The sequence below is a fragment of the Drosophila nasuta genome, chromosome 2L (assembly GCF_023558535.2).
Source record: "Drosophila nasuta strain 15112-1781.00 chromosome 2L, ASM2355853v1, whole genome shotgun sequence".
Classification (NCBI taxonomy): Eukaryota; Metazoa; Arthropoda; class Insecta; order Diptera; family Drosophilidae; genus Drosophila; species Drosophila nasuta.
In genome coordinates, this window is record NC_083455.1 from 6,916,738 (window position 1) to 6,934,023 (window position 17,286).

Here is a 17,286-nt window from a genome sequence, read left to right on the forward strand (position 1 = left end):
CATGTCTGATATATTCTAATGTATTAAAAACTATATTAGATTGCCTGAATGAAGTTTATCGAAACATACTGGGGGTACAACAACACATAATGGCGAGACTGCAGTACAATGCCGAAGCAAAATCTGTCAACATATAGCAAAAGCGATCGGATAATGGCGGTCGACTTTGTATATTGGGCGTCTGGACAGACACCCCATCAATAAAGATCGTCTGGCGATTCATCTCACAGGGTGCTCTCTCAAGTGAATGAGCATGATCATTAGTTACTGCAGATGGTTGTAAACGTTTTCGAAAACGCGGTTGCTCAGTTTGGCAGGCAATATCCGACACATTCTTAGTCCAACTATCGCTTCTTAAGTAAATCTCCAATTCATCTCCAGAACTATCTGTGAGTTTAAGAGGAGTATAATTACGAAAATCAGTTCTCTTTTCAAACTCAAAATTCACCTTCAGCCAATGTAGGCAGCAACCACTTGTGCCATTGACATCGCTGTTCACCTTGATGATCGCTCTGAGGATGAATTTGACCAAGAGTTGGAATCAATGTATTGCTAGTTTTGATAGTGCATTCAATATCAACATCAATATCTTCATCATTTGTGTGGCACGGCGCAATGCCCAAGATATCATAGAGCTTTTGGCAAGGTCCTTGATTGATGGGATCTTTGCTCAACAGCCTTTCTTCGATAGCCTCGTGCACTAAATCGGCTATTAGGCTGTTAATTACGATGGCAGACTGCGTCTCCCCTGAATGCCATATGGCGAGAAATTTAGAATTTGTTCACAAATATGTGATAAGATATAAAATAAACATATTTTTTTGAATGATATGTGAACGTCATACTTTATCGCATAAAAATGATTTTCAATTCAGGCCTGAAAAATTGACATCCAAAATTAACAATGGATAATGACAACAATAAACCGCCAGACGATGAGAAGCAGCAGCCAGAACAGAGTTCAAGTGTTGAGAACGTGCTTCAATTGTTGGATGGTCAAGTGGGCGAAACGGAAACCGATCTGCCCATCGAGCTGGCGCCCAGTCTCAATAGTCTGCAGAACGCATTGGAGCATCTGAATTTTAGTGAAGCCAAGGCTTTGGTTGAGGAAATGATCGAGAGTTTACTGCCAGACCCTGGGCCCCTCAACGAAGGCAGCTCCTCAACACTGACATCTGTGGCAAAGCCACCCATAGGCTATGACGATGAGCGACTGCATCGCATTCTACATCTTCTCGAACGCTACACACGCAATCTGGAGGTAATTGAGGAGTTAATGGTGAAAGCCAGAGATAAAGCGGACACATCTCTGCAGCAAACACAAAACAATGAGCTGGCAACTCAGACAATGCCACTACTTCATACCAGAAGATGCGACACCATGCGTCCTCAGAGTGATCGACGGATTCAACAGCAACCCGTGCCCCAGCCTCAATCACAACATTCGGAAATAGTCCCGCCCTGTGAGCGTAGACAGCACATTATCACGATCAGTGGCACCAACTCCTCCCCTTTCGCAGCACGTCCACTGCCTCGCACATTCATGGGACGAATCTGTCGCACTTTGGGCGAGTTTGCCGGAGCTTTCTGTCTGTGCTTGCAGGTGAACAGGGATTGCATTTTTTGTCTCGGCTTCTTCATTGCGTTTGTGATCAGTGCCAGTTTCTTGACTGCTTTCTTTTATCGCACCATCAACCTGACAACGTCGCCCATCCGAGTGCCAATTGATGCCACTCCAATGTCTTCGTCGGCCAGAGATACGGTCTCACTGCGTTCAAATGGTGGCTACTACTACATCTATAACAGCAATCGACAGCATTTTGTATAAGATTGGGAATATCTTCAAATAATAAATAAAAACGTGTAAATAAATGGTAATTTAATGTGCTCTATTATTATTGCTAAAACTGTACTTAAAATATGTTGAATCTTATGTCAGTTGATATTAATTTTATTGGCTGATTATTTTTGGTATATTTTAAATGAATATACCATTCGGTATATTTTAGTTTTTTTTTAATTCTTTTCGGATTACATTATTTTTATTTAACAGGGTTTCCATAATTAGGAAACCAAATTCTATTAATTTACTTTATTTATTTAATGAATTTTTGTTTAGCGACCTATTCTATCATTCTCATATAAAGCCGTTAGATCCTCGTAATTATTATGTACAATAGTCACATTGGAAATATAACATTCCAATAATAATATCGGTCTACAATACTTAAACTTAACTTAATTGTGATAAACAAAAAAAAAAACAGGCGATTCATTTGCCTTACCTAACGACTTTTCATTCCCATTTAAATCCGATAGGTGAGGTACAGTTACATAATTATTATTTACATACAATAGCCAAATGGAAATTGTTTTTCATAAATGTTGTTAATATAAGTAAACAAAATTATCTCTTATACTATATGGTTAATTAATTGATGTGTAACCAGCATAAATATTATAAAACGATTAGGGACTATATTGATTCAACATTTTGCCAAAGAAGTAACTTTGGTTATATTTGAAAAAATACTATTATTCAGTTTTTTGTAAGCACTAAGCATGAACACTACAATTTTGTTTGTTTTGAAATTGGTTCTACTTTTCTCTTGTACTTTGATTACTCAAGGAGCAAAGGTAAATAATTACAGACATTTTACTTCTATTAATTAATCTTAATTGTATGTGTTTTTATAACAGAGAAAAGCAGTGGTTTATTTTGACAAATTTAAAATTGAAAACCACAACAAAGAGCTACTGAAGATAGACTATCAAATTAATAGCACTTCTGACAATGTATCAACCATCTATGCAAACTTCGAGATTGCTGAAGATTTGGAATATTTCAATGGCACCTTTAATTTGAGTATTCGAAATGGTGGCAAATATGTTAGCTTTGGTAATCAGGACATTGACTGCAATGGAATGGGTATGATTTACAACCATTATTTAATCCAGATGATAGCCGTTAGTTTACGATCCTATTCCAATATTCCTCTAAGCTGTCCTTACAAAAAGGTTGCATTCTAAATTATTATATTTACATATACATATGTTATTTACAAATTTTTGTATTTTCAGAACAAACTATATTATATAAACGGCTTTAAAATCGTAACGGATATAGTACCAAGTTATTTTCCCGAAGTATCATTTACCACAGATGCGAAAATTTACTTCAATCAGCGTCTTAGTCTTCGCATAAGAACGGAAGGTCACTTGGGCCGAAAGTAATGTAAATAATACTATTGTATTCTAAAAATGTTGCATGTCATGTCAAAATAAATGTTTCACAATTTAATGTATTTTCCAATTTAATACAAATTAAATATTTTTATTGCTTAAAAAAAGATAAATCGTTTTAGTTCTGCTTGATAGGACTGAATTCATTTACAAAAACGTTTATTCGACTTGCGAATACTTTACAATGACCAGATTTTATTATTCATATGACAGCGTATAACATTTATCATACCACAAAAAACTAAAGATTAATCTAACGCATGTTTTTTAATTACTATTTACTTTAACATTTTTAATTCAATAAATGTAAAAAACAATGTTCAATGTTTTCAAAATAGCTATACACATTTGTCATACTACAATAAATTTGATCAGGAGCCCGATCATAATATGCTCTCTATGCTTGGGTTACTCCAGACATATTAGAAATCAATTAATGCTCTCATTCATTAAGGACCATATTAAACTGAGGCTATTAATTTTATACAAAGCGTCATTAGTTTTGAATTAGCAGTAAACATGTGCACTTCAATTTCGTCTGTTATTACAATATTTATTATATTCTCTTGTACACTGATCGCACAAGGGACAAAGGTAAATACATAGGGATAATTTATATACTATAATTACGAATGCTTGATTAGTAATTTTATTTCTCGTCAACAGCGATATGCGGTTATTGATTTTACAAAGTTGGATATAAAAAATAACAATGAAGAGCTGCTCCAAATCGATTATAAGTTAAACTTTACATCTCAAAACCTTTCAACTGTATACGTAAAATTTCAACTTTCTAAAGATGTTGAATACTTTGATGGTATCTTCAATTTAGGTCTTCAGCACGGCGGAAGATCTTTTAATTTCACAAATTTGAAATTTAACTGCAACGGAATGAGTGTGATCTATAACCACTATATGCTTCAAATGATAGCCGATAATATACGATCATTTTCCAATTTTCCATTGACATGTCCTTATATAAAGGTTTTATTTTTACAGCATATACCATAAATCCGCTTTTAATCAATAATCTATATTTTCAGAACAAACTTTATTATGTAAATGGCTATTCTATTATGACGAGTGTAATACCAAGTTATATACCCGAAGGAACATTTACTACTTATGCAACTGTCTCTTACAATCAACATCAAATTGTTCGCATAAAATCGGAGGGGGGAATGCGCCGAGTTTGATATATTTCTTAGCATATATCGATATGTATCAGGAATACATTAATTTAGTGAACATTTTTTTGAATTTTTTTAATTAAATTGTTCATCACTTGTTCTTGGTCTATTTCATATAAGCAGAGATATTTAACCTTTCAATGCATTTTGAATTTAACAGTAAATTCAAGAGATGAAAGCTAATATACAATGGATCTTATCTAAAATCTATTCGATTTGACAGTTAACTATTATACATACTTTTAAATACTAATAATTATATAATTCCATACTGAGTATTAAAAACCGATTAAAACCAACATATAAAGCATTTCATTACACCATAGTCAATTAATGTGATTCAAATTGATCACAGTTTTAAGCTAGCACTAAACATGAGCACTAGAATTATATTTGTTTCGACATTAACTCTGTTATTTTTCTGTACTTTATTCATACAAGGAGCAAAGGTAACTATATTTCAAATACAATTTGTGTATTCACTACAATTGTAAATCATTTTAGAAGAAAAAAACGGTAATCGATTTCAATGTTTTTGAAATTGAGAATTTTTATAAAGAGTTAATACATATCAACTATAACTTAAAGTATAACCCACAAAACATTTCAACGCTCAATGTTAATTTTACACTCAACGAAGATATAAACAACTTAAGCGGAGTCTTTAATATTAAAATTCGATATGGCGGGAGATTTATGAACTTCACTGGTGTAGAATTTGATTGTAATGGATTGGGTATGCTTTATAATCATTATTTACTCAAGACGTTAGTTTCTAATTTGCGTTCCACTTCTAATTTCCCAATCGGTTGCCCTTTTAAGAAGGTAACATTAATATCAACAAATTAGTATCGTTTAATATATACTTATTTTTATATTTGTAGAATCAGCTTTATTATTTAGATGGTTTTAAAATTATAACAACTTTGGTACCAAGTTATTTGCCGGAAGTACCCTTTGACTCATATGCAAAAATTTCGTACAATCAGCGCTTATTAGTCATCATAAAAACAGGAGGTCAACTACGTCGCAAATATTTATTATGAGTTATTAATAATTATGTCAACAATATAATAAAAAATACTTTTATTTGTGTATATATAATTCTGTTATAAAAATGCTTAAGTGCTTAATTATTTATAACACACAAATTTATATTCTTACAATATTGTTATATCAAAATTAAAAAGGTTAATATTCGAACAAAATTATCTGACTTTCGTACCTAACTACAATTTAACGAGAAAAGAACTGACAAACCTTTACAAATCAAATTTAGCAGAAAACTATACAAGATAATCATCTTGTTTACTGCTGAACATATTTTCAATTACCTTTAATTATATTATTCAAAACAAAAGTATTAAAAATCGTTTAATTTCAACATTTTATGAACTTTATTAAACAAAAGTCAATTAATGTGATCCAGATAGATCTCAGTTTTGAGCTAGCAGTAAACATGAACACTACTATTATATTTGTTTACACATTAACTCTTTTATTCTGGTGTACATTATTCACACAAGGAGCAAAGGTAAATGTATTTTAAATACCTATTTTTTTTTTACAAATATTGGTCAAATTGTTTTGCAGAAAAAGAGTGTGATTGATTTCAATGTTTTTGAAATCGAGAATTTGCAAAAGGATTTGTTACACATCAACTATAAATTAAAATATACACCCCAAAACATTTCAACTCTCAATGTTAATTTTACGGTTAACGAAGAAGTCAAAAACTTATATGGAGACATCAATATAGGACTACTATTTGGCGGAACATATGTGAACTTTACTAATGTAGAGTTTGACTGCAAAGGATTGGGTGTGACTTACAATCATTATTTCATGAAAATGTTATTTTCTAGTATGCGCTCCACTTCAAATTTCCCGCTCAGTTGTCCTCTTCTAAAGGTAACTTCAAATTGAAAACGTGATTCATACATATAAACTTAATTTTATATTATATTTTCAGAATAAACTTTATTATTTAGATGGCTTCAAAATAATAACAGATATAATTCCAAGTTATATTCCTGAACTACCTTTTGAGTCATATGCAAAAGTTTCCTATAATCAACGCATAGTAGCTGTTATAAAAAACAGGAGGTCAACTACATCGAAAATATGTATTATGAGTTGTGAATAACTATACGCTTTTATTTGTGTATAATTCTGTGTATAATTTAAGTATGGAGTGCCTAACGATTTATAATACACAAATTTACATTCTAACAATATTATTAATTTAAAATTGTGGATGACTTGTCTTTCATACATATATCTATTATTTAATAAATCTGGCAAAAAAGTTGTTATATCAATTATATAGATTTCGTACCAAACCATAATTTGGCAAGAAAAGATCTGAGAGAAGTTCACACTTAAAATTTAGCACAAATCTATACAAGACAATGAATATTGATCAACATATTTCGAATACCCAATAATAATTATGTAATTCAAACACAAAAATTAAAAATAGATTAAGTTATGTTATGTACTTTATTACACAAAATTTATTTAATGTGATCTAGATAGATTTCAGTCTTGAGCTAGCAGTTAACATGAACACTACAATTATATTTGTTTCGACATTAACTCTGGTATTCTGGTGTACATTACTCACACAAGGAGCAAAGGTAAATTTATTTTAAATACCTATTTTTATACCCGCTACCCATAGGGTAGAAGGGTATTATAACTTTGTGCCGGCAGGAAATGTATATAACAGGTAAAAGGAGGTATCTCCGACCCTATAAAGTATATATATTCTTGATCAGCGTCAACAGCCGAGACGATCTAGCCATGTCCGTCTGTCCGTCTGTGTGTCTGTGTGTATGTGTGTCTGTCCGTCTGTCCGTATGAAACACTGGATCTCAGAGACTACAAGAGATAGAGCTCTAATTTTTTTTCGACAGCATTTGTTATATTTGCACGCAGATCATGTTTGTTTCAAATTTTTGCCACGTCCACTTCCGCCCCCGCAAATCAAAAAAGTCTAATAACAAGCGCAATTGTAAAGCTAGAGTTGCGAATTTTGGTATATACAATAATAACTATAGTAGTTATGATTTGGTTGCGATCAAGTAAAAATTGTCGAAGTTATTTAAGAAATACTTTTGTATGGGCAAAACGCCTACTTACTAGGGGTCTTAATTGCTTTGGCCGACAATCTGGTATATTGTGACGTCTATGGTATATTTTGAATGCGGTACTATATCAATATACCAAGTATTCTATTTGGTATATTTTTATTAGTTTTGCAGTATATTCGGTATATTTTGAGAAAAATACTGCAAAATATATTTCTTTTATTCAAAATGGGTAGCGGGTATCTCACAGTCGAGTACACTCGACTGTAGCTTTCTTGTTTTTTTTACAAATATTGGTAAAATTTTATTTCAGAAAAAAAGTGTGATTGATTTCAATGTTTTTGAAATCGAGAATATGCAAAAGGATTTGTTACACATCAACTATAACTTAAAATATGCACCCCAAAACATTTCAACTCTCAATGTTAATTTTACGCTTAACGAAGAAGTCAAAAACTTTTATGGAGACATCAATATAAGAATACTATTTGGCGGAACATATGTGAACTTTACTGATGCAGAGTTTAACTGTAAAGGATTGGGTGTGATTTACAATCATTATTTAATGAAAATGTTATTTTCTAGTATGCGCTCCACTTCAAATTTCCCGCTCAATTGCCCTCTTCTAAAGGTAACTTAAAATTGAAAACTTGATTTATACATATAAACTTTATTTTACATTTTTAGAATAAACATTATTATTTAGATGGCTTCAAAATCGTAACAGATTTAATACCAAGTTATCTTCCTGAATTACCTTTTGAGTCATATACAAAAATTTCCCATAATCAACGCATAATGGTTGTTATAAAAACCGGAGGTCAATTTCGCCGAAAATATGTATTGTCATAAGTTCTTATGACAAAATGATTAAAGTTAACGTTTGAATGAAATTGTTTATTAAAGTTATCCAATTTTACTTGTATGAAATAATTTTACAAGAAAAAAGCTGACTAATAATTATAAATAAACTTTTGAAACACTTTATTAGTCTCATTTAAATTGATCACAGTTTTGGGATAAACTTTATTTCATCAATCGATTTAATATTGTAACAACCTTAATACCAAGCTAATCCAAAGCTTTAGGAATACCCTTCACTTATTTTAAAAATTGTTTTAGTTTATTTAATAACCATAAATATATTTCCGTCATTCAAGTCATTAAGTAAACAAATTATAAATATTATTAAAAAGAGATTTCTATGATGATGAATGTGATACCAAGTTATTTACTCAATATATGGTGCGGTTTATATAATTTTATAAACTATAAATTCTCGATATCTTGTCGTTAATATATCTGTAATTTGTTTTTGGGTTATTTTCCATGATTTGAAGTTACGTTTGAATAAAATAATTTAACCAGAAATTAAATCATATATGCAATTTAAAAAAAATCTACACAATATGACAAATAGTTGAATACTAAACATATTTTTAATTACCAATAATTATGTTATTCCATGCTAAATTTGAACCATTAAAAATCGATTGCAGCCAACATTTGAAGCACTTTATTAGTCCTATTCAAATTGATCACAGTTTTGAGCTGGAAGTGAACATGAGCAATAAACTTTTACTTATTTCGATATTAATTCTGTTCATCTGTATATTATTTACGCATGGTGCAAAGGTAATCATTTTTAAAATTATTTTTTTTTTTTTAAATTTCTGCGTTTTTAACTAAAATCGCACATTTGTTTAACAGAGAGCAATGATGGTAGATTTCAATGTTTTTGAAATTGAGAATTTCTATAAAGAGTTAGCTCAGATCAGCTATAACATAAATTACACGGAGCAAAACATTTCAATGCTTAATGCTAACTTAGTGCTGAACGAAGATGTAACAAGTAAGAAAGTTACAGTCGAGTGTGCTCGACTGTGAGATACCCGCTACCCATTTGTAATAAAGGCAAAATATTGCGGTATCATTTTCAAAATATACCGAAAATACTAAAAAAATACTACAAATATACCAAATTGTATGTTTGGTATATCGATATAGTACACCATTCAAAATATACCATAGACGGCACAATGTGCCAGATTGTCGGCCAAAGCAACTCAGACCCCTAGTAAGTGGGCGTTTTTGCCCATACAAAAGTATTTCTTTAATGACTTCCACAATTTTTATCTGATCGCAACCAAATTTTCAGGAATCATAACTACTATAGTAATTATTACATATACCAAAATTCGTAACTCTCAAACAAACTTGATCTGCGTGCAAACTTATATTATAGCTCTATCTCTTATAGTCTCTGAGATCCAGTGTTTCATACGGACGGACGGACAGACGGACAGACACACAGACGGACAGACGGACATGGCTATATCGTCTCGGCTGTTGACGCTGATCAAGAATATATATACTTTATAGGGTCGGAGATGCCTCATTCTACCTGTTACATACATTTCCTGCCGGCACAAAGTTATAATACCCTTCTACCCTATGGGTAGCGGGTATAAAAAGCATAAATGGAGCATTCAACTTAAGAATTCTACATGCAGGAAAATATACAAACTTTACTGGAATTGAGTTTGATTGTGAAGTATTGGGTATGATTTACAATCATTATATACTCAATATTGTATTTGCTGGTTTAAGATCGTCTTCTAATTTGCCTCTAAGGTGCCCTCTCAAAAAGGTAATTTTAATTTGTAAAAATTTGATTCAGAAAATATAAAGGGCATTTTATATTTTTTTAGAATAAGCTTTACTACCTTAATAGATTCAAAATCATAACAAATTTATACCAAGCTATCTTCCTGAACTATCCTTTGAAACATATGCAACCATTTCTCATACTCAGCATTTAATGATGGGCATCAAAACCGCAGGTAAACTTCGCCGAAAGTAGATTTTATTATATTATTAATCCATTTACAATCCCAATATGTTTTTTTGTCTTTGTTATTCGAACATTAAATAAATAAATATTTAATTCTCCAGTATTCACGCAGAAATAAAATTTTCATTTAGATCATCTATCATATATCATATATCTATCATATATACCTATATATCAAATATTTTTTCTTGAATTCAGCACAAAAATGTACAAAAATATAAATACAATTGGTTATGTGTTGTTTAATCAAGTTTAAGGACAATTTGAATAATTTTGCATTTTAAGGTTACACGTTTGTTACCACTGTAACAGACTTCGATACTACATCCATTCCGCTCTCAAAAAAGTAAATTCAATTTAAACAAATTTGAATTATTTTTAGAATAAACATTATTATTTGCATGGATTCAAAATTGAAACATATTATTTTTCGAAAGTACCTTTTAGCTCACATGCAAACCAGCGCATTTTAGGTGTCATAAAAATGTAATGATGTCAATAAATTAAGTAGTGGAATTTCCATATTAGTGTCTAAAGTATGAAATAAATAAATACATTTGGAAATAACAATAATTAATGTTATTGAAATGCGATTTCTATGTCGACGAATGGGATACAAAGTTTAACCGAATAGAAAGGGAACTATCAATCTATATTTTATTTTTTTTATCTTCAATGAATTATGACTTCAATTAAACATCATTTATACTTAAAATAATTGAACCAAAAAAGTACAGACAAACCTTAATAAATGAAATCTTGAAATAATCTATGCAATCTGGAAAAAATAACATATTTGTAATTACTAATATTTATATAATTTGAAACAATGTTATAACAATTAAAAAGCGATTGTAACCAACATTTAAAGTTCTTAATTAGTCTAATCACAGTTTTAAGTTGGCACTAAACATGAACACTACAATAAAATTTGTTTCGACATTGGCTCTGTTGTTTTGCTATATATTATTCATACAAGGAGCAAAGGTAAATATACTTTGAATAAGGTTTTTATAAGGATCCTTTTGTTCATTGGCTATCATAAATCTTTTCAACAGCAAAAAATGATAATTGATTTCAATCTATTTGAAGTACAGAATTTTTATAAAGAGTTAGTGCAGATCAACTATAACTTAAGCTACACGGCGCAAAACATTTCAACTCTTAATGCGAACCTAATATTCAACAAAAATTTAAAAAACATAAATGGTGCCTTCAATTTAAGGGTTCAATATGGAGGAAAACTTGTGAACTTCACTACTGTTGAATTTGATTGTGAAGGAATGGCTATGATTCACAATTATTATTTTCTCAATATTATAGCTGCTGGTTTACGATCCTTTTCCAATTTTCCTCTTAGGTGCCCTATCATAAAGGTAAGTTGAATTTGTTCAAATACTTTATTTATATTATTATTTATATTTTTTCAGAATAAAATGTATTACGTTTATGGATATAAAATCGTATCAAATTTAATACCAAGTTATGTTCCTGAATTATCCTTTGAAACATATGCAACGGTTTTCCATAATCAGCACTTGATGATAGGCATTAAGACTGGAGGTAAACTTCGCCGAAATAGATAATATTGTAGTATGAATCAATTAACAATTTGAGTATGTTTATTATATTATTGTCAATTAAAATGTAAATATGTAATTATTTAATTCTTCAGTACTCACACTTAATTAAAAAAATTTAATTCTGGTATCCAATTATCATGATTTTGGAAACTTTAATTCAAACAAATTTTGATAATTTACTTTTATACTCGCGGAGTAAACTTAATAATTTAGATAGCTTCAAAATTGTAACATATTATTTTCGAAAAGTATCCTTTAAGTCAAATGCAAACAGCTTTTTTATAACCAACGCATTGTGGTTGTCAGAAACATGAATGACTATATTCGCAATGATGTCACTAAATTAAGTAGTAACAAGTAAGAAAGCTACAGTCGAGTGTACTCGACTGTGAGATACCCGCTACCCATTTTGAATAAAAGAAATATATTTTGCGGTATTTTTCTCAAAAAATACTGAATATGCAGGAAAAATACTAAAAATATACCAAATGGTATATTTGGTATATCGATATAGTACCGGTACAAAGTTATAATTCCCTTCTACCCTATGGGTAGCGGTTATAATACTAAGTTTATATTTGCATCAGGAAATAAAAATTATAAAAATTAATAATGTTATTAAAGTGAGATTTCTATGAAGGCAAATGTTCTACCAAATTTTCCCCAAGGAAAAATAACATTATAAGAAAGCTTATCGTTGATATATCTATCATATAGTTTGTATCTCTCTAGATATTTTTATTATTTGGTTAACCTTCGAAAAAATTAGACAGCTTTCATAACAAATGGAGCACTAAAAATCTGTATATGTTGATAAATAGAACGTTTATAAATATATTTTTAATTACCAATGATTATATAAACTAAGCTATTAAAAATAGCTTGTATCCAGCATGTGAAGCACTTTATTAAGCCATAGTCAATTAGTCTGATCCGAAATGATCAGAGTTTTAAGCTTGTAGTAAACATGAATACTATTATATTTGTTTTGGCATTAACTCTGTTGTTTTGTTGTTCATTATTCATAGAAGGAGCAAAGGTAAATAACTATATTTTAAATAAGTTTGTTTTACTATTATTTCATTAATTTATAATCTCTTTAGCAGAAGAAGGCTGTGATTGATTTCAATGTTTTGGAAATTGAAAATTTCTATAAAGAGTTAGCTCAGATCAGCTATAACATAAATTACACGGAGCAAAACATTTCAACGCTTAATGTGAACTTAGTGCTGAACGAAGATGTAAAAAGCATAAATGGAGCCTTCAACTTAAGAATTCTACATGCAGGAAAATATAGAAACTTTACTGGAATTGAGTTTGATTGTGAAGTATTGGGTATGATTTACAATCATTATATACTCAATATTGTATTTGCTGGTTTAAGATCGTCTTCTAATTTGCCTCTAAGGTGCCCTTTCATAAAGGTAACTTGAATTTGTGCAAATTGGTTTCAATTGATACAGATTGCATTTTATATTTTCAGAATAAACTTTATTACCTTAATGGATTTAAAATCGTGACCAATTTAATACCAAGTTATTTTCCAGGAGTATCCTTTCAAACATATGCAACCATTTCCTATAATCAGCGATTGATAATGGGCATTACAACTAGGGGTAAACTTCGCCGAATATAGATATCTATATTATTGCTATTATATTGCTAATCAATTAATAATGTAAATTTTTTTAATTGGCGAAATTTTAATTTAAAATAAAAAGGAAGAAAATGTAGGAAAATATTTCATTCTTCAGCACTCATACAGAGAGAAAAAAAATTTTGACATTATATTAATACATTTGATCTTGATTTTAACACGTTTTTGTCTGTGCAGTACTATTGGCATTATTTGCTATTAATCATATACAATTGGTAGTTTTTTCTTGTTTGTTCAAGTTTGTCGACAATTTGAAGACTTTTGCATTTTACTGTGGACAAATGCCACGTTTGTTACCGCTGCGAAGGACTCAGAAGCCTGTGATACTCCATTGTCCATTGCCCATCGTAAGTTGTGAGTTTTTTCTGAATTTTATTTTTTTCTTTGTGTCAGGCGTCGCATTTAACTTCAACTGACAATGGGTCACAAAACGGAGACCATTCCACCGCGCCACCTCGTGGGCAACCGAAATTGGCCACAAAACGTTCGTCGCCTGCTGTGTAAGCACAGGGAGAGGCCGAGAAACTTTTTGGCAAGATGCCAGCACAAAGGAATTATTGTTAATATAGGCTGCACGGACAGAGCAAAATCTAGAGCTGTACTGAACCAAGCTGAACAGTTCAGAACAGAACAGAACAGAACTGAGCTGAACTGGCCTGGCAACCAGTCTGACCGACCCCTCGGCTTTGAATGTAATTTATTTATGCGAAATATGCCAAACAGTTTGAAAATTCAACACTTCGCACATAAAACATGGACAACTATCAATCCGAAGTTAGCATACACTATGATATATATTAAAAAAAAAGATAATAAATATTCACTATGAATCATATTTAAAGACAAGTTTAATTCATTTATTTGTTATGATTATAAATTAAAATTTTATATAATTATAAAAAGATAGAATTAATCGATACTAATTTAAAGAGATTATTTTAGCGATATATTTTCATAAACAAAATTGTAAGAATTTTATTACTTTACTTTGTTATATTATTATTTTAATTTTTATAAGATTGCTGTTTTATTATAATCAATAAATATAACAAAACAGTTAAACATCAATTTTAATTTTAGAAAAATATAATTTTAATTAACTGTAAAGGCTGTTCATAAATACATCTTATATTTACTTCGTATAATATTCTGCGAGCATTCAAACTTTGTGTGAAATATAATAGACTTTTGAGTCTTTAGATAGTACACAAACGATATGTGATATATTGTATTGAGTTCTTCGTCCTTGGGGGTGATGGGCAAAACGGATAAGCTGTTTAGACAGCAAATTTTGCAAAATTGATTTCTTATTTATTTATTATTGTTATTTTGTATCTTTCTTCCTCTTTTCTTTCTATAGATTTATTTTGGTACAATTGCACTTTGCAGGAACAATTAAAGCTCAAGAAAAAATGAAAAAGAAACTGTCAAACAATTTGGACAATGCTTTCAAGTTTGTGTGCGAATGGTCGGCAGTTGACTGTTAAGAATGGAGGGTGCATTGGATAGTGGATAGAGGATCGAGAGATGGGGCAATTTTTTGGGTTGATATTTGGGTTTGTTTGGAGGGTGCCTCTGCGATGTTTGACTACAATGGGTGAGCAGAGCGACGCGCGTTTCCGCTGGCAGGAAATTGAATTGCACGAGCACGCGAAATTACATCATTTTGGAACCACGGTAAACAATTTCCCGTTCACCTGGCAGTGTCGTTTTTTCACAGATTGCGGCGGCGGCGGCGACGACGACGGGGACGACGGCGGGTGCAGTGCAGGAAGGTGCAAAAATAAAATTTGACAAGCGAAATGTTGTTGCTAGGTTGCTACCTTGTTAACGGCTATTTTGTGCGAAAAAATATCAATTTCACTTTTTTTTTTCATTTTTTGTTTGCGATTTGAAAAAATACAAATACAAATACCTCTTTTGCCATATCGTGCGGGTATCATCTACATATCGTATGCTCCCCACATACTGTGTAGCTATGACTCGAAAAGCAAAATGGCGGCGGGCATACAACAGCAAAAAAATAATGATAACAGAGAAAATAAAAAATAAAAATAAAAACAGCAACAACTGGCAATCAAAATGTCTGCAAACTCGAACCAGAGAATGACAGCCAGCATATGGAGGGATAGACATACGTACTTTTATGCTAGAGGGTGACTTGAAAGGTTTTCTTTTATTTTCTCAAAATCTTCGATCACGTTGCGAATAAAAAACTCTTTATTACATAAACTCACCGTGTGTTAACCCTTGAAAATTCTTGTAAATTACGAAGTAATATTGAGTGTAAGCAAAAACAAAATTTTCTTCAAAATATCTAATATCAGCACAATTTTTCGATATGAGTATATTTTGTTTAAGAATTTATTTTTGGGTAATATAAACTAATTTCAATTTATCAGCCTTGAAATAGAATAATAATATCTTGATGATATTAACAGAATATGTGTTTAATTTAAAAAAGAGCGCATTAAATTCGAAATTAAAATATTGGCAATGAAATGTGAAATATATATAAATAATAATCAAATTGAATTGTGATGCAAGCGACTTAATTGGGTTACAGCTGAGTAATTTTGAAGTGCCCCTCGTATAAGTTCGCACATATATGCTGTTGCAAACTAAAACGAAACTCAGTCAATGTGCCACTCCCACTTGGCAGCCCTTCCACAACTACATCTGCTGTTGTCGCTGCTTCTTCGTCTTGCACTGCGTCGACATGGCAACGCTGTCAGTTTGAAAGGATTATTGCCACTTGCCGCTTGCGGCGAACGTTCTTAAATGTAACACGTTTGAAACAAGTTTAGATACGTGAGCGCTGTTCGTATCTTTTTGGTTTAGGTTCGAGTTTGCGTTTGCGTTTGAGTTCGAGTCACAGAGTCAGAGAGTCGGAGTTTGAGTTTGAGTCGCTTCTTTGGCTATGTAAAAAGTCATCAACGGCCCAGTCGGCCAGTCAGCCAGTCTCAGCCCAGTCAGATAGCCCGAGATAGCCAGCCAGCCAGCCAGCCATCCAGGCTAGGCAAAAGCGAAATGGCTGCGACTGGTTTGACGGGCTTTTTGAATGGGCCCGCGGTCTCTGGCCACAATTTGCCCTCACTTCAATTTGAACTCTCTGTGGCAAAGAGCCCCAGCCAAATAGTCGTAAAAATTCGCGATAATAAAAAACCAAAAACAACGACAACAACAGCCAAATAACAAAACTGCACAACTTTTAAGATGCTCTACGTAAAATAACCAGCGAAAAAAGCATTTAAAGTTTCGCGTTTGCTTTGGGAGTCATTGGACAACCAAAAAGATTGATTGAAGACCCCAAACTCATTCATCACGCAAAAACCCGCCATGACAATCAAACATGAACACAATTCCAATTACAAAACTTTAAACATTTTCGCACTTCTCTCGAGACGATGACGACGGTTAAACGAACGAAACGAATAATGGAAATAAGATATGAGTATGCGTCCTTAAAACTGACATAACACATGGTTATTATGGATTTGAAGTAGGCTCTGTCTGTCATTATAGAGGGTTTTATTGTTATGGCGTTTAATACCAGACTAGACTGGTAATTACATAAATATAACAATTTTATGCCCCATAAACTGCAAGTTCGTTTTATGTTATAGAGCTTCAAGGGCTTATCTTAATTGGAAGACAGATGCTTTAA

General features: G+C 31.5%; 5 protein-coding genes across 7 annotated transcripts in view; 3 read left to right on the top strand and 2 right to left on the bottom strand.

Moving 5' to 3' along the window:
- Positions 1 to 17,286, bottom strand: part of LOC132798833 (uncharacterized) — an 84,167-nt gene that overhangs the window by 63,816 nt on the left and 3,065 nt on the right. The window lies entirely within an intron of this gene.
- Positions 14 to 782, bottom strand: LOC132798276 (uncharacterized; the record flags this gene model as incomplete). The annotated part of the gene is made up of 2 exons (XM_060810071.1): positions 14 to 387; positions 449 to 782. Coding segments are annotated over 2 exons (666 nt in total), but the record flags the coding sequence as incomplete, so codon positions are not given.
- On the top strand, positions 712 to 1,878 carry LOC132798274 (uncharacterized). Its single transcript, XM_060810069.1, has one exon. It carries the CDS (start codon positions 905 to 907, stop codon positions 1,826 to 1,828), a length of 924 nt encoding a protein of 307 aa, XP_060666052.1. The 5' UTR covers positions 712 to 904; the 3' UTR covers positions 1,829 to 1,878.
- Positions 2,563 to 3,234, top strand: LOC132785165 (uncharacterized). Its single transcript, XM_060791160.1, has 3 exons — positions 2,563 to 2,637; positions 2,701 to 3,018; positions 3,082 to 3,234. Exons 1-3 carry the CDS (start codon positions 2,563 to 2,565, stop codon positions 3,232 to 3,234), a joined length of 546 nt encoding a protein of 181 aa, XP_060647143.1.
- Positions 12,726 to 13,598, top strand: LOC132785249 (uncharacterized). The gene is made up of 3 exons (XM_060791244.1): positions 12,726 to 13,001; positions 13,066 to 13,386; positions 13,446 to 13,598. The coding sequence occupies exons 1-3, from the start codon at positions 12,930 to 12,932 to the stop codon at positions 13,596 to 13,598; spliced, it is 546 nt and encodes a 181-aa protein (XP_060647227.1). The 5' UTR covers positions 12,726 to 12,929.